An 18,800-nucleotide genomic window follows, 5' to 3' on the forward strand; every position below is an offset into this window, starting at 1 on the left:
ATGCATACAAGGTGTTTGATGAATTGCATAATATTAATATTATAAAACATTACATAAACATAATTAAGTGTATATAAAGAGATAAAATAAAAGATTAAATAATAAATTAATAATAAAAAGTGATGAATAGTAATGGGGGAGATAAATAGTGTACCCCCATATTTGAGGGAACACTATTCATCCCCCATTTTGGGGACAAAAATGGGGGAGGGTTGGAGTAAAATATCTCGAAAAATTGCCCTCATTATGGGGGATGGGGGCAAGGTTGGAGATGCCCTAATTGACTGTGAAAAACCTGAGAGTCCTACTACTATTTCTTCTTTCACTTTATATTTGTGTTGTCCGTGCTCTTCAAACAGCTTGAGAATGCACAAATTAGTAGATTTTTCCATTCTGAACACAAAAAAATCAATTCCTTTGCCATTTCCCTTTACCAATTTCAATTTTATATCTGCAACCTTGAGAGACTTAGCCTTAGAGCACTTTCATTTGTTATAGTTGAAGCTAGTATTTGAACTTGTAGCTGGAAATAGTCAAGTTTGTCTTCCATCGCCAAATAGTTGGTCATGGATCTAAACTTACTGCTGGGTTTTCACTATTGTCATTTCTTGCAGTTGTGAATCACTTCACATTCTGTTAAATTTGATTTTGTTGTCGTGATTACTCCATTGTTGGTTCGACACATCATTTTCCCATATTTTGTGGCCTCGATTAAAAAATCTTTTGAGGTCTAAAAAGAAGTCAGATGTTGACCCATTCTCTAGTGAATGACATGAGGCCATCTGACTTGACAGCTGACATGGACAAAAATGAAGGGATCAACTGCCACAATATAAGACGATTAGGGTTAGGGGAAAATCTGAAGAGTTTATTAACGGTAGGGGCTAAAATGGACGAAAAATATAACGAGGGACAAACATAAACAATAGTAGAGCGACAAATCCGAACCTTCTCCCTTAAATTAATGATAAGAGAAGGAAAAAAATAACGAAAATACTTCAAACTTTTATTTTTCTCTCCTTTTTGAGGGGTAATTAATCACAATTATTTGTCTAACAAATGAATTCTTTTTAAAATATTGCTAGCTAGTTGCTTGGCTATACATATAAATTTTAACAGACGAAATAAATATAACTTCCAAATCTTATTTTTCAATAGTACAAAATATTTCTCTACTTCGCTTAAAATCTTCATTTCTTTGGGAGGATATTTCTTTGGCGAAATACATAAACAGCCCCTTTAAGTTGTCCTCAACGATTAGATGGACACCTCAATTGACCAATTTATCATTTAGACACTTCAAATGACTATTAAGTGTATCAAGTAAATATCCGAGTGGAGCAGACCGTATGCGTGAGTTACACTTGCCGGTGTTGTGTCAATAAACCAATTAAAGAATGACAAGTGTAATTTATAATTAAAATATTTGATACGTGTAATTAATAAGAAAATAATACCTTTTTCCTTATTTCCAACTAGACCATCGCCTCCCCCCCCCCCCCCCCCCAAACCCCCCAACCTATTCTTCTTCCTTACGCCCCACCTCCCAAAAATAGAACCCCCAGGCCCCAAGTAGAAAATCATCGCATCTTTCCCCCGTGACCATCGCACCTTTCATCTGCCTTTTCTTCTTCAACTTCTTTCAAGCTTTTCCAAAAATTGCTGCAATTCTTTTTCTTCCTTTACTTCTTCTTCTTCCCCAAAATCTGATCTCTTAGCCAAAATATAATGGACAGAGCCTTTCCACTCCAAATCTAAATCAAAAGTTTTTCGGCTGTCGACTGCTACCATTCGCCCTTCATTTATTTATTTCTTAAAAGATTTTCTCTTGAAAAACCCAAGCAGTAAAGATCAATAAAAAAATTATTGGATCTTGGTCTTAATTTTTATCGTGTAGGAGCCTCAAACATCTTTACCGCCTGAGGTGATGTCTCTGTTGGTGGCGGCGACTGAGGTTATGGTGGTAGAGTTCAGTCATAAAGTTTATGGTGGTAACTTTCATCTCAGACATGATTCTTCTAACTTAATGATGTGAAATTTAATTTATCCAATTAATTATCACGGTAATGCTTGTGATTGATTGTATAAACAATTGTGATAGTATATATTGGACGAAATTGTGTGCTTATTTATGCTTTTTCCATTTCTGATCCGAGGGTCTATCGGAAACAGCCTCTCTGCCCTATCGGGTAGGGGTAAGGTCTGCGTACACATTACCCTCCCCCAGACCTCACTTGGTGGGATTTTACTGGGTAGTTATTGTTGTTGTTGTTGTAATTTGGAAGAAACTTTTTAATTGTTCTTGTTTTTCATCAATGGTAAAACTCGAAGAAGAAAGAAGTACGAAGATGAAGGTAAGTGGGGTCATTATAAAATAAGGTTAATTTAAAAAGAAAAAAGAGAAAAACACAATTTTGAGGGTTTCACGCGCCCATACATAAATAAAAAGCACACACTTTGCCATATTATCGTGAGGGGTTAGTGAGATACACTTTAGCCGAGAAGAGGTGTCTCTCTGGTCATTAGCATAATTGAGGTGTCCATATAAACGTTGAGGACAACCTAAAGGGACCGTTTATGTATTTCGCCTATTTCTTTTGTCTTCTATCAAGTCAATGCAGGCCCCACATCCACATAAAAGTGACGTACCATTCAAGAATATAATCATAACCCGAAAATTAAGGAATATACATACATCTTGTAAAAAAAGAAAAAAAGAAAAAAAGAAAAAAAAAAGATATTTGGATAACGCATGTCTAAATTTCTTTTTGAGGGCAAAAAATCCATAGGCCTTTTTTTCTTATGAAAAAGTGGATAACACATATCCATAGACATATAATTGGATGGCATCCCCGTTTTCTTCTCCTCAATAAAATTAATGAACTTTGACAAAAATATTAGTAAGTAAACCAGGAAAAATGAAAGAAAATGTGTTATTATCGTTTGCTATATCATCACCAAATAAGAGAACGATTAAGTTACAGTAGCATTTTACTGGTTGACATAGTAGCCCTTGCTAAAGAAAAAAGGAATTATGTTCGCAAAGTTTTCAATTGGCTTTCAATAAAGGTAGACTTTTATATAAATGAATTATTTTATACATCGTTCCTAAACCATCAATGATCTAGTTAGTTGATTAGTTTAAATTATTTAACTTAATTAGAGAGAGGTTAATACACTAGGAGAGGTAATTATTAGTTGTGTAATAGGAGATTATTTTGCGTGATTCCAATCAAACAGAATAAGTGAATCGTGTACATATATTTGGGGTGACATTTATTATAAATAAGTGACAAGTGAGGGAAAAAAAAAATAATTTAACAGTTTCAAGCTTAATTTTCTCTCAATAATAAGTCATAAAGATAGGGTCACAAGCGAAAATGTTAAGGAACATGTAATTATTAGTCCAAAATCTTTATTTCCAATTAGTACCAAATACTAGTTCTCTCTTTTCTAAACTCTTTTTTTTTTTTTTTTGTGGTATATTTCCTTTATGTTCAATCGAGTAAATAAAGACCCCACATCCACATAAAAGTGACGTGCCATCCAAGATTGATCATAACAAAAAAAATGATACTTCTATTTCAACAAAAAAAAAAAAAGGATTTTTGGTTGATTGTTAATTCTTTTAATTTTCTATTTTCTTTCCTTAATAAACTAGTTTTCCTCTCCTAATTAACCTCTCCAACCACCACCTTCTATATATATGCCTCCTTCGATTTTCTCTCCTCTCCTCTCCTCTCTATCTTTGCTTCTTTATTGTATAGATATATACTTTACATATATACATATATTCTCTCTATTCATCGTCGCTATGGCAGCTAACGGCGTTAGTTCTGGTTTAATCGTGAGCTTCGGCGAGATGTTGATTGATTTCGTGCCGACGGTCTCCGGCGTTTCCCTTGCCGAGGCTCCGGGGTTCTTGAAGGCTCCCGGCGGTGCACCGGCAAACGTCGCCATCGCAGTGACTAGGCTTGGGGGAAACTCGGCGTTCGTCGGGAAACTCGGCGACGATGAGTTCGGCCATATGCTCGCCGGGATACTCAAACAAAACGGCGTCCAAGCCGACGGGATCAACTTCGACAAAGGCGCGAGAACGGCGTTGGCGTTCGTGACCCTACGCGCCGACGGAGAGCGTGAGTTTATGTTCTACAGGAATCCCAGTGCCGATATGTTGCTCACTCCCGACGAGTTGAATCTTGATGTTATTAGATCTGTAAGTGCCATCGTCATCAAATCTCTTTATATTTATTTTTTATGTTTCCCAACTCGCATTGCATTTTATGATTGTGCGTGTTTCTCACGTGACCTTTCGTGTGATCTTAGTTTACACTGCTATGAAGCTGGTGAGTTTGTTGTTGTCTGTTTTTGACTTAACTGTAGTTTTGTTAATTAATTTGAAAAGGACGTAAAACTTATTTTTATTTTTGGGTGGGTTGGTTGTTGTCTTTTTCACTTAACTGCAGTTTTGTTAATTAATGTAGTAACAGAAGGACATAATATATCATTATTATTCAATTAAATTATGCTGTAGGTGGTTGTTATCTTATCTGACCTCTCTATTCCTCTTCATTTATTATGTGCCTCTATTTGACTAATTTGATGCGATATTAGTTTTATAATTTAGATTAGATCCAACCCGAAATACCCCAAAATCAGTAGATCAGAGTCTCGTGCATATTTATTAGCAAGAAACTTCTTCGTCATATTTTCGAAGTGTGTTTGAAGGGGAGTCTTAGTGTAACGGGTAAAGTTGTTGTCTGGTCACAGGTTCGAGCCGTGAGAACAGTTTCTTATAGAAATATAGGGTAAAGCTGCGTACAATATAACCTTGTTGTTCGATCCTCCATCGGACCCGTGCGTGGCGGGAGCTTAGTGTACCGGCTGCCCTTCTATCTTCAAGTGTTTGATGTTATTATAAAAACCTAGTATTAGTATTATTTTTTTCCATTTTTTATTTTATTCTTTAAACGGTTTGGATTAATATAAAGCTAGAATTTGTCAATCTGGAATTCTGTTATGAGAGGAAATTGGGGAAAAGAAGAATTTGGATGATTGAGGAAAACCTTAAAGCTAGTGTATGTCATGTTGCAATGCATGCAATGCAGCTGGGTGTTAGAACAGACGGATTTTTCTAAGAGTTGTCAGCTAGCAACTTTCCTGCCTTTCAGGTGTTGAAATCTGAAAGAGCTATTCTTGTCTCCTTGCGATCATATATCATTATCCCTATCCCCAGCACTGTTTCCACGCGCCTATTTGTTTCTGTTCTCTTAGGAATAATAAAATACTAGAAGTATCTTCTTAGAGTAGTTATACCCCTCAATTTGCTTTTTTTTTTTTTGGTTCAGAAAAAATATCCATTTATATAATCAAAAAATATTCAATTTGTTTTTTTAAAATTACCCTTATTGACTTTGCACACCCTTAAGAAATAATAAATAAATTGCATACTTTACCATGATATCCATATTAATTGGTATTGTCCTAATGGATTTAGAAAATGATTTGGAATGAATAATTAATGTTAAGGAAAAACAGAAAAAATAAATTATTTTTTTCTTGACATGTGAAAAGTGACAAGTAAAAATAAAAATTTATTTTTAGAATACTCGACAACTAAAAGTGAACGGAGGGAGTAATTATTAGTAAAATAATTTATATACAGATACATGTCATACATTTTATTTTCAGAGGATAAATTTTCACTGTGTTTTACTTTCTACTGGCTAGTGACTCTTGGGGTGATACACTCTATAATCCTCGTATATCGTCATTACACACTTTCATGAGTTTTTGGCGTGATGTATTCATTATTCTTCTGTCACACTTTATGTGACAGTAACTTCTTTTAGGAGTATTAATAGTATCCTTTAACACGTATGCAGTATTTAGTAGTAGTAAGAGATGAAACTAATTTCAGTGCAAACAAAACAATTTGGTTTACCAAAATAACTTTTTCCGACAATCAGTGAGACCTTTTATTGGTTAAGACTTGAGATCAATAATCATATACTCCCTCTGATTCACCGGAAGTGACCAATTTATTTTTGACACATCCATTAAAGAAATACTAAATTCTAAACGAAAATAATTAGTGTGACTAAATTACCCTTCATTGAATGTTGCATCTTAGTTATAGTAGTACTTACTTCTCTTCTCAAATGTAAGGACTAAATGACTTTTTAGGGAGACAAGTAAAAGTGAACGAAGGGAATAATTTTTTTTTTTATCTCATTAGATGGCTTAATTTTAGTAAATGTAATGTAATGTAAACATTCCGTAAATTTTTGCAGTAGTAAAAATCCTTTCAGATGTCACTTTCATAGATTCATAGTCATTCATTGGTACCCATTGAGGTCAGCCCCACGGATAATTAATCGAAATTAATGTCTTGATTTTCGTTCTGTAATCCTCAATTTCATACTGAATGGAATTGGAATACTAGTAACATTTATGATGGTGAAATCTAATTTCTCATTTTTTTTTCAGTTCAGAAGATAATTTGTTAATTTTTTAGCGTCGGAATTGAATGTCATTTGGCAAAAGATCATGGAATATTTTGATTTTATTGATTATGACAGGAAGATAGAAGAAATATGGTCCCCTAGGAATCATCCCTCTCGGCCCAAAATTTTGTTTTGTTCCTTAATATCTCTCTGTGATTTTTTTTTATTTCTCTGATTTCTAGCCCAGTTATAGAAACGGTAAGTTTCAGCATTCACCTAACTTCATCATTGCGTTTGGCAACTATTTATCCAAGTTTACCTTGTGTTTATTTTTCTGGTAATTAATAACTAATTACTGAGATTAAATTTTTGTGATTATGTAATAGGCTAAGGTGTTCCACTACGGATCGATTAGTTTGATAGTGGAGCCATGCAGATCAGCACATTTGAAGGCAATGGAAGTGGCAAAGGAGGCAGGGGCATTGCTCTCTTATGACCCAAACCTCCGTTTGCCGCTGTGGCCGTCGGCAGAGGAGGCGAGGAAGCAAATCAAGAGCATCTGGGACAAGGCAGATGTGATCAAGGTGAGTGATGTGGAGCTGGAATTCCTAACTGGAAGTGACAAGATTGATGACGAATCTGCCATGTCCTTATGGCATCCCAATTTGAAGCTCCTCTTGGTCACCCTTGGCGATAAAGGCTGCAATTATTACACTAAGGTATAACTTCCCTCTACTCTTTTACCTATTTATTTGTCATTTTGTAGAGGTTATAACCACTATAAAAAAGAGATTATATTACTTAGGCACAATTTAAACACTTTTTATGCTATTAGATTACTATTAGTATCGTCGATAAAATTTTGAAAGATAAGTTATCTATAAATAAGAATTTAAAATATAAAAAATTACCTCTCAGTGCAGTGTATATGCCCTCTCACTGTATATAAGTTAAATAATGTCCTTTTTACCTTTCTTTGTTACTCCTACTTTATTAGGTAGGTTGCTTGTTATTGAATTCTCTAGTACCATAGCTGTAAAGTGGAAAGAGGGGGTCAGTGAGGACTTTGAAGAAATGAACCACAGTGTTTAATTGTAATAATTAAAGTCGTACCAAGTAGGCTAAAGGTGGACCGACAGCACTTAGCACGAATTGGCACTATTTAATTACATTGAGTGTGCATAATTTTGTTTCTTCCACTTATCTTAGCCTAAAGGTCAGAAGGATTATGCCATAATTTTAAGTATTCTTCACTTTTCGCCGTACTGCTAATTAGTAATTAAGCTGAGTGTCCCTTCATAGCCAATAAGGACGCATATCTTTTGGTCTTTCTTTTATTAATTAGAATCTGTGATTTTAATACACTGACAAAGTTGAATAGTAGTCGTGTGCTTACTCATTGTATAGTAGAGAAACATGGACAGAATGCCGACATCATTAACCATCCATAAGTACTTTTAGTAGGCCATACTTAGGCTTAGTTATTTGTACCTTTCACATAGAGTACATCTATATACCTATATCTTTTCCTTGGTAAGAATTTATCTAAAATAAAATAAATTTGGATAGAGAAGTTTGTAATGTGTTACTACTAATAATTTGATCTAACTTATTTTTTGGGATGTAGAATTTCCATGGAGGCGTTGAGGCATTCCATGTGAAGACTGTTGACACTACCGGAGCTGGTGATTCTTTTGTTGGTGCCCTTCTAACCAAGATTGTTGATGACCAATCCATTCTTGAGGTAATAATTAATACTAATACCTTTATAATTCTTACCCCTAAACAGATAATGGGAGTTAATTAATTTGTGGAAAAACTAAAAATATAGGATGAAGCAAGGCTGAAGGAAGTACTAAGGTTTGCATGTGCATGTGGAGCTATCACAACAACCAAGAAAGGAGCAATCCCAGCTCTTCCTACTGAATCTGAAGCCCTCACTTTGCTTAAGGGAGGAGCATAGGACGAAGATGATGTTACCCTTTTAATTCTTTTTAATCGTGATATATTTCGATCCTTTACGAGTTTTTCCTTTCAATCAATCAAGGTAGTTTCAGCCTTTCATTTTTCACTTTCGGGGTTTCGCATTTTAATGGTTTCTTGTAATGATGAAAGACATTGCATTAAGTCACTTAATAAACTAAGCTTTCTTCCTATTGATTTGTCGGTGGAATTTTTCATTTTACCTTTCGTTTGGAGTTGCTTTCGGCCTGTTCAAGTTTTATATAAGTTGTGTTGGAGTCAATCAATCACTAGTTGCTTCAACTCTTAACTAGATGAGTGGTACTATATAATCTCTTACATCTGTTTCACTTTAAGTTAATTTCGTTTAGGAGAGGAAATAATTTTCAGCAATTTCCTTTTTCATCAATCCCTGCCCCCCCAGTAGGGAAATTTTGCTCAAGAGTTCATAATTAGATAGTCTAGCTTAGACTAACTGCAAAATGCAGTACTTGAACCAGAAAATCGGTTATATTTGAGAGATAATTAACCTCAAGCACTTGGATGCCTTGTCCCTGTGGTTTGAGGTGAAATCGTAACTATTGAGTAATGAACAAAACAACTTGATTCTGTAAAACTTGAGTATCAGAACTGCAGTTGGAACTTAAAATGTTGTAGCTCTCTTAACAATAGAAGGTTTTACTAGCTCAAAGAAAGAGAACAAACTAAGGGAGAGGAAATTGAAACTTTCTTCGAGAATGGATTTGTACGTCCAACTTGCATTTTCGTCATGGCAAGTCCAGAAATTTCAAATGTCTTAGTATTAGTTTCCAAAATGAAAAAACACACAGCGTCGTGTTCCAGCTCTTGCAATTAGTATGACATGTCGATCGAAGAATGCCTCACTGTGTTTTAAGGTGAATTTATTGTAGACTTAAGAATAAGAAGCCTGATGCAACCTGAGAGGCGAAAGTACACAAGATAAAGACTATCTTAAGCAGAATAATGTTTCTTCTACTTACTACTTACAAAACATATCTGTTGACAGTATGAGTGCACAGGTTAAGTACTACACGAAAGCACACTTAAGCGTTTAAATAGGAATCTCACGACATTGGAGTTCAACCAAGATCTGGAACTGTAAAGTACTCATCATCATCTGGGATTTCAATTCTGGGCTTCTTGTAAGACATTTGATATCTGGTTTGCTTGTAAATATTATGTGTGTTGCTCGACTGAGATACTGATAGCTCAGGTACTTCAGCTGCTGTTTGTTCACCAAAGAGATCAATGTCTCCCAACCACTCCAGTTCACCAAGCTCAAGCAGCTCCTTCTGTATAAGTTGAAACAATCAAATCGTTATTTGTCAAAAAGACAGATGAAAATATTGAATCAAGGGTCATCATAAATTCATAGATTAAACTAAAATTTGTGCTAGGCCAACTTCATAGATACATGGAATGGTTATAACATGTACTCCTTGGAAGAAATATTAGAAAGTCTTACATGTCAGAGCAAAGGCGGATGCAATATAGGTTCCATGGATTTAGCTGAATCCAACATTTTTGATATGGGATATATGTGTGTGTGTGTGTGTGAAACATCACTAAAGTTTCCGACAAATATTAAATTTCCGACAAGGGTACTTGAAGAAAAATGAAAAAGAAATAAGTTTGCCTTACCTTATCAGTCGAATCATAATCTGGAAATCCTAGAAAATCATCAACAGGCCAAGATGGTGATGTGATACCGGACAATTGATGTGGAGGCATTTTCAGGCTAACTTGTTGGGAATTCTGCTGAGGTGGTTGTGGTGGCTCCAATTGGGTTTTTACTGCATCCTTATTACAGCTTGAGCTTAAGGCTACTCGAATTCCAGTGGCTAGGAAGCGCTGGTGGTTTGCAGCAAGGCTGCTGGCAGAATGAATCGCTTCGTCACAGTCTTTGCAAAAAAGAGCTCTATCCTCAACACAGAAGATGAAGGCTGCTTTATCCTGCATACATGACAGTTCAAGGTAAACGATAGTAATAATGAAGTCTCCCAAAGTATGTTAAATTCTTTGGGAATATAAGGTTGACGTCCTCTAGTTCCCTTTTTGTTTTCTGGCCTGTTTACATTCATTTTCTGATAATTAACCATGTTCAGAAAGATCATCTTCCCTAGCTTCTCAAGGTTCTCCAAATAAGAATTATCACTCGACTCACATACGCATGTTCTTAGCTTGTTGTAGACTATTTAAGGACCTCCAAAGGTACGAGTAGATATCTGCAATAAGATAGACATGGTATTTCGTTTGAGGTTTCCGGTCCTTGAAAGGGTCACACCATCATAGGTCAACCTGCCAACGGATTTTTTATTTTTTCAGTTTGCTCTTACTTCCGTCACTGTTCCTTGAGCAGAGGGTTTATTGGGAACAACCTCTCTACCTTCACAAGGTAGGGGTAAGGTCCGCGTACTGGATTTGTTGTAGTCGTTGTAGTTTTCTCTTACTTCCAGATAGTGCAACAATTGAAAGCCTACACTATTTGGTGTTTCCAACTTCGAAACTCTGTGGATAATAAGTTATTAAGTCTGCTCCTCTACTCTTCTCAGCTTAGATACTAGAGTTAGTTTCCCAGCTGGTTCAAACTCATGATGTGCACCTAAACAAACATTCAGCGCTATATTATCTTTTTCAATTGGAAACATATACTATCCCTCAACCATCAAACCATTTATTTTGATGAAATATCCATCAAACCATTTTATTATGCCCAATTCTACATTTATAACTCATGTTTCCCTTGCAATACTTATGGTATGAGGTTTAAGACATGAGTCTGGAAAGTGGGAACCCTCTCTCCCCTTTTTACTTTCATTAGTAAAGCATGATACGGTTCGGGCACGTGATGAAGAGAGACATAGACACTCTCGTTGGGAGGTAAGAGAGGTTGACCATGGCGGGTCTGAGGAAGGGTACAGGTAGGCCAAGAAGTATTGGGAGAAGTGATTAGGTAGGATATGGTGTTACTTCAACTTACTGAGGACATGACCTTCGATAGGAAGGTGTGGAGATCAGAATCCGGGTTGAAGGTTGATAGGTAGTCAAGGATTTCTCCTAGTCTTACTAATATTATTAGTAATATTCTTATATTTTCTTGTTTCTAGAGCTTTGTTATTACATTCTTACGAGTAATACTAGTACTATTCTTGCATTTCTTATAGATCTTTATCATTACACATTGTGTCTTTGTTTTTTTCTTGTTATTGTTGGTCGCTTCTTTTTTACTGTTCCTTGAGCCGAGGGTCTGTTGGAAACATCCTCTCTACCTTCACAAGGTAGGGGTAAGGTCTGCACACACATTAAACTCCCCATACCCCACTTTATGGGATTACACTGGGCTTGTTGTTGTAGTAAAGCATAAACTCTATTATTGCTAAATACACTACATAAAATGGCAACCTAACGGTATATGTAGTGGGAGACAATAATAAATTAAAGATTAAGTAATAAATAAATCCGGCTAGTTCCTTAACCTCTAATAAGCTAACAAGACCTCTAATCAAAAGGAATATGTAAAGTTAAATTTTCAATAGCCAAGGACCAACTTAGCTTTAGGATTGACATGTTAACACAATCTAGACCAGAACAAATTAATTCTATAAACAGGGCACATATTATCATGGTCAAACCTCTATGTAACATCATCATTATATAATAATGATTCATTATAAAAGATAAATTTTATCTTTTATGATATATTATATTATATGTCCTTTATAACAACAATTCATTATAGCATCAAAAAAATATGGGAACAAACGCGACTATTATAGATAGGTTTGATTGAATGTAAAGTAGAAAAAAGTTTCCTTACTTGGCAAATATCACAAGGAGGAAGCTTATTAGAGAGGCACTGAAGATGAAGCCTCTGATGCTTACTTGCCAGTTTATTTGCTGCATGAACTTCAATATCACATTGAGCACACAAAGCTGCCTCATCAGCACAGCAAATTACAGTAGCTTGAGCTTTCTCACATACATCACACTGGATCTTCATCTTTATTACTACTAATACCTCTCAACTCTTGCCTCTTCAGGACATACCCTTTTGAATTTAGCACAAGAAAAAGAGGAAATCTTTTGTTTGGAAGCTTTTAAGATGTATTTTCAAGAATTAAAGACTACACAAATTCTGGTATGTGAAAAGTGTCAGACCAAAACCAAACTTTGTGTCGGCAGATGAACAAAAAATCTAAAGCAGGTGATGAGTCCAATCAAAGAAAGAGAAGGGAAAATGGGAGAAAGAATAAGAAAGAAGCAGAGAGTCTATAAAAAAGAAGGCAACTTTTAGACAATTAAATGACTGGAGGAGATTTCAAGAAGATTTTAATTAAAGGTAGTGAAGATAAGGGAATTGGATTTGCATATAGAATACTAGACTACTATTGAGACAACACAGCATTTGTGGGACCCTTTTCTCCTCCCCCAATAACACTATATGTGTGGCTATTGCACTGCCGTTAATATTAGTGGCCACAAATATTTTGGGCCATATTTATTACTCTCTCCATCTACCATAGTATTGGTTGGTGAGAGTTGAAATACAAGATTCAACGTATTTGATTTAAGAAAATTTGCATTTTTAGTACCTACTAGTTTATAAACATGATCTAATTTGTGTCCTAGTTTTAGAATGTGTGATTTTGGTACCTAGTTTTAAGGGTTTATAGAAAATTTTATCCTTCTGTGAAATTATTATCTTACTTTTCGTAATGTACACATAATAATTAATATCTTAGTTATTTTTTTAAACATGAGTTTTTTATTAAAAAAGTAACGCCGTAAAAATGTCTGAGAGAACATTTACCAAGAGTCACCGATGTTATGTCAGTTACCACCATTTTATTACCGAAAAAGAAATATTGTAGTAAAACAAATATAAATAAGGAACGTGGTTGGATGATAAAATTTTCCTTATTCATAGGGCATCTCCAATCCTCCCTCATTTTTTTATAATGCTAACATTTTTTCGCTAAAATGTGACTCCAGTGCTCCTTTATTTTTGCCTTCAAAATGAGAATGAATAGTGTTACTCCAAATTTGGTCATCCATTACTATTCATTCTTACTTTATTATTATTTAACTCTTTTAATTTATCTCTTTATATATACCTATTTATGTTTATATAATTATCTTTATAATATTAATTTTACATCTTAACTTTGGTGTATAATTTTGATAAATTAATTTTTGCACGTTTATTATTTTTATGTAAAATTGTAAGTTAATTATATTATAAGTTATAATTGTACAAATCATACATAATCATCTCAAAAAATGAATTGTGCAAATATAAAATATTAGATGTTGCTATAATTGTTTCATGATCATTTTTCTATTGGTTAATCATGATTTTAGTGGAAATTAAGGGTAAAAATTGAGGAAACTAGAGCTTGGTATTGGAGACCTAAACTTGAGGATTTGAGGGGTCATTTGTGGTTGGATTTTGGAACTTTTGATATGTATGAACTCGTGGGGAGATAAGGAGTCTAATGATGTAAAACTTATCGAATTTCGAGACGTGGGCCCGGGGGTCGGGTTTGGTTAATTTCAGGAATTTCGTTGTTTTTCGATTGTTTTCGAGTGGGCTTTGTCCCTTTAGCATATTTTGATGGTAACATTCTGATTGTGCCTAGATTTGGAGCATCCGGAGGCCGATTCGAGGGGCAAAGACATCGCGAGCTAGAGTTTGGGCCGGATTGAGGTAAGTAATGATTGTTCTGAGGGTATGAAACCCCGGATTTCACATCGTTGTGCTACCATGAGGTGACGCACATGCTAGATGACGAGCGTGGGTCGTGCACCGTTGGGAATTGTGACTTGGTCCATCCCGTACGACTATTAAGTCGCGTATTTACTTGGAAGCTATTTGATATTGTTATATTTTAGAAAGTATTATTATCTTTGGGGCTAAATGTCGTGTCTGGGCATTGTGCCGATTGTTTGGACCCTTAGGGGCTTTTATTACTGATTTCCTCACTGTTTTTGGTTTGATATTTACACTCAGTCTTGCTATATTCTTATTGTTTTTATTACTCGTTTTTATTCACTCCTCTTGATTTCAAAAATGATATTTTTAGCCGAGTACTTATTTTACTGGCAGCCCGAAGGGCTTGAGTGAATTCTGACTGAGTGAGGCCGAGGGCCTGTGTTGTGAGGATGTTATGGGATCGGGCTGCACGTCGCAGCATGTGGTACTGATTTGTGATATGTAAAAGGCCGAGGGCCTGATTTATTATGCCACTATCACGACCCAATTTAGGATCATGACCGGCTCTCAGGAGCAAGTGCCCCCAAGTAAGCCTCATCGGTAATTTGCAGAAAATTGGACAGAGTTTCCCCTGTTTTAGGACTATCCAAAAATAAACATGTCTTAGAAATCAACAACACAACCAACCTATATCAACCAAACAAGTTATAATCCTCATTCACGGTATTTCCAACACAATAATACTAACTTCATCTCCAAGTATACGATAGGAAAGTCTAATACGAGTCACAAGTCTATATCAGTAAAAGAATACTTATGACACTCATGAAAATGACTATGGAGCGACTCTAAGAGTTTCAAGAAAGAGGTTATAACAACTAAATAACAATCTTTGCCCACGCGAGTAAATGCGGGGCTCACCATGAACTGTCAACTCGTGTACTCTAATTAACGAAATTCTCGTATGCGTCTACTGCTGTCTCTGTAAAAATAATAGCGGGGAGTGAGTTGCTAGCTCAGTGAGTAATAATATTTAACCACAACCGTTTTTAATAGGGGACAAGTCAGAAAACATCTTTGTGTAGTAGTCAGAAAATATCATGAATAAATGCCCTTTTTCATAGATAATAAACAATAATCACTCTCGCCATGTGTTTCATGTAACAGAAAATTAATTTAACAATTCGGTAATAAACTCGGTAAGTACTGTGTCATATCAATTCTTTATGTTTGGGAGGTTTCCAAGAAATGATCATGTAATCTGTATCATTATGTGGACCCCTTCGTAAAAGGAGTCAACTTTAACTGTAGGTCCCTACTCGAGGGAAAACTGTAACTGTATGCTAGTTCTACTTCCCACTAGCGAGGGTTATAATTATACTCGGTAATCGTAAATACATGGTGCACCAGGTCTAACGAACCCGCCGTTAGCTACGGGATCCTTCAAAGTCTCCTCCCATTTATACTCTTTCTTGTAAACAGTAAATACTCGTACAAAAGCATTTTCAAAATAATAAATGTCATATCATTTCTTATCAAATCTTGTAATTTTATTTCGGTAACGGTAATCATGTCTCAAGTAACAGTAAAACATGTCTAGTAACAGTGAGAATAATTCAAATAACTGTAACATCTCAAGTAACGGTAAAACATATGTAGTAACGGTAAAAACGTTTAGATTAATTGGTAAACATCTCAAGTAAATTGTTCGGTACCATATCAAGTAAAGGACTTGTCCCACATGCAATTTTCAAACATTCTGTAACATATTTTATTTTCAAAATAAGGTATAAACCATGCAGGTTATGAAAACACAAATTGCGGTAAGATTACTACTCACAGTACTCCCGTCTAAATACCATGCCTGCCACCTCGAGTAGTCCATGAGACTCCTTTCAATCAATCTATAATCACATCATATCGACCTCGTGTTAATTTCCTTGTGCATGCTAATTCATAACTAGATTAGAATACTAAACCCTCTGGGTTTCATATTTGAAAGTCAATTCGTCAAATTTTATTTATCTGTGCTATGAGAAATTCAACTAATCCATAATTTAGCTTACCCATATTATATAAAAGTCAAATTCATGATCATGAGTTAGAGAACTACCTTTCAAATCTTGGTTCTCTATATATTTGTTCCCCTGCGTGAGGCGTTACTGAAGAAGAGCCAAGAATTTCCCTTTTTTCTTTATTCTTATGATCTTGCTACCACAATTCCTTTTTCACTCCCTTCAATCACGTCTCCTCTAATTGCTAGAGAAGGCTTGTGAAAGTTTCTTGAAAAGATGATCTTCATAGCTTTTTAAATCTTTGGTTCTTCCCTTCTTTCTTCCTATTGTTCTTTTCTTTCTTCATAATTTTTTTTCTGTCCTTTGTATGAATCTGCGTTGAGTACTCCCTGTGCTCCTTCACTCGAAAGAGAGGCACCAGTCTCACATTAATTTTTTTGTTCTCCAAAAGTGGCTGGTTGAAACCTTTTCCCCAAATCTCTTTAACCTATTTCCCTTCCCCTAATGCTATTTACGTTTCTGATGGGCTAAGGCCCACTTGTACTTTTTTTTAAAATTGCTTTTATAGTAATTAGGTAAATACTCTTATTTTAATAAGGGGTATTACAACCACGAGGTGTCTTGTGACTGATACAAGGCCGAGAGCCTGTTGATTATGCTACGAGATGGCTTGTTATTGCGCTTGGGCCGTAAGGGGCCCCTCCCGGAGTCTGTACACCCCCAGAGCGCGGCTACCCAGCGTGGCGATCCTGTTTATTATGTGAGGCCGAGGGCCAGATTGATTATGCCACAAGATGGCTTGTTAGTGTGCTTGGGCCGTAAGGGGCCCTTCCCAGAGTCTGTACACCCCCAGTGAGCGCGGGTACCCAGTATGAGTGATGTGTTGTTGCCCAGGGGCTGTTGTTGTTTCATATTGAAGCCCGAGGGGCTGTTCTTGATCCATGTTGCCCGAGGGGCGGTTCTTGATTCATGTTATGCCCGAGGGGCTGGTTCTGATGATATTATGCCCGAGGGGCAGTTTATGGTACATGTTTTGCCGGAGAGGCTATTTATGGTTCTATCATTTTTACTCACTGTTTTGTCACTCATTTGAAACTATTGAAAGTTGTTTTAAAGGGTTTTACCGAAAGTGAGCTTGATTTACGAAGTAAATGATTTCTGTACTGTTTGGAGATGTACTGTATTTCCTGGCATGGTATGGTATATGTGGTATGTTGTGTAGGGTTGAGATTGGCATGTGTAAGGTTCAGTTCTGAAAGGAAGGTCATAAATTCTTAGATAGCAAGGGCAGTTTCAGATGACTAGGTAAATGATATTACTAAATGGTGTGTCTTGATAAGGGTATACACTTCAGGAAAAAAAAGGGCAATGTGTTTGAATTAAGGATACTTCATTAGTATTGTGGCACTCCCTTATTGGATCGAGTGTCGATATTCAAGTTGGCTTGGTAGCACAGAAAAATTATAGGAGTATCCCTCATGGAATGATCGAGTATCGGATGTGTGTTAGATGTTCGGGCAGTGTAGCTGGGATCAGATATGGTGATTCGTGTGCTTTATGGATTGGAAGAATGGGAGTTTCCGTGATTAGATGGCTTTGTGGTTGTGGAATGTGAGAAAATAGCTAAGGTTGGTCAGGGGGTAGTATGTGCTATGATTCAGTCATTGTGAACCTTCAAGGAGTTAATTATCTATTGTGGGTGACCCGAGTTGATTTGGGGTTCATTGGTAGGTTCAGCATGGATGTGTGTGATGCACCTGGTCAGATTTGTTTACTCCAAACTGCTATTGTTGAGAGATGTGCCATTCGATTGTTGTTGAGCTTATTCGTGATCTATGAGTTACTCTCATGTGTTACGAGGAGTTGAGATTTGGTGGTTATATGCACACATGGTGCAGTTTCGTTTGGGCTTTATAGCGGGATTTGAATGAGATGGGTATTTGGGTGTTGCATGATTTGTTGCACATTGGATATGTTCCTTCGGACTGGTGTGGTATTGCGTCATTTGCTTCTCCATGGTTATGGTGATTCACTTTTGGGTGCTAGGCATCAAATTGCGCTTGGCTGTCGATTTTGAGTATAGTGACTGGAGGTGTCTCGTGTGGGCCAGTGTTTGGATAGGGTCGCGCATTTCAGCGACGTTATGTGGAGTTATGATCCTTCGGGCTAGATTCGCGTGTTTTGTTTCTACGAGTGTGACGGGTTCTCAGCATTTGGTGTGGTGGTACTGGTGAGCTTGTGGTACGGCTCTCTCATTTGAGTCATTTTCATGATTTGAGTATGTTCAGATTGTTGCTTATTGGTGCGCGGATTGCACGAGTTGTGGCTCTAGATTGTATTGGTGTGTCATGTCACCAGAGTAGTTGTGTTGGAAGTAGATGAGATTGTTGGGATCTAGAATCAATACAAACGGATTAGGTTTCAGTGTGTTGGAGGGATAATATCGATGTTCGGCTCAGAAATTTGCTATGGTTCTTGCTAAAGGAGAAGTGGCTTCACGAATGGTTGATCTGAGAAGTAGGTTATGACTTTCTATGTGTTTCATTTATCATTGGTAGTATACGAAAGTGTTGGAATGAGGCTTTATTTGATAAAAGGCTTAATATCGAAATTCGGATGTTTTGAGCAACTGCTGTGATTAAA

General features: G+C 36.2%; 2 protein-coding genes across 2 annotated transcripts; one reads left to right on the top strand and one right to left on the bottom strand.

Annotated features, from left to right (window-relative positions):
• On the top strand, positions 3,702–8,606 carry LOC109231986 (fructokinase-2). Its single transcript, XM_019397605.1, has 4 exons — positions 3,702–4,216; positions 6,833–7,165; positions 8,074–8,190; positions 8,278–8,606. Exons 1-4 carry the CDS (start codon positions 3,707–3,709, stop codon positions 8,407–8,409), a joined length of 1,092 nt encoding a protein of 363 aa, XP_019253150.1. The 5' UTR covers positions 3,702–3,706; the 3' UTR covers positions 8,410–8,606.
• On the bottom strand, positions 9,278–12,743 carry LOC109231988 (B-box zinc finger protein 24-like). The gene is made up of 3 exons (XM_019397607.1): positions 12,247–12,743; positions 10,071–10,382; positions 9,278–9,721 (listed from the first exon to the last, which is right to left on the bottom strand). Exons 1-3 carry the CDS (start codon positions 12,427–12,429, stop codon positions 9,509–9,511), a joined length of 708 nt encoding a protein of 235 aa, XP_019253152.1. The 5' UTR covers positions 12,430–12,743; the 3' UTR covers positions 9,278–9,508.

Source organism: Nicotiana attenuata, chromosome 9, assembly GCF_001879085.1.
Source record: "Nicotiana attenuata strain UT chromosome 9, NIATTr2, whole genome shotgun sequence".
In the NCBI taxonomy this organism is placed as follows: Eukaryota; Viridiplantae; Streptophyta; class Magnoliopsida; order Solanales; family Solanaceae; genus Nicotiana; species Nicotiana attenuata.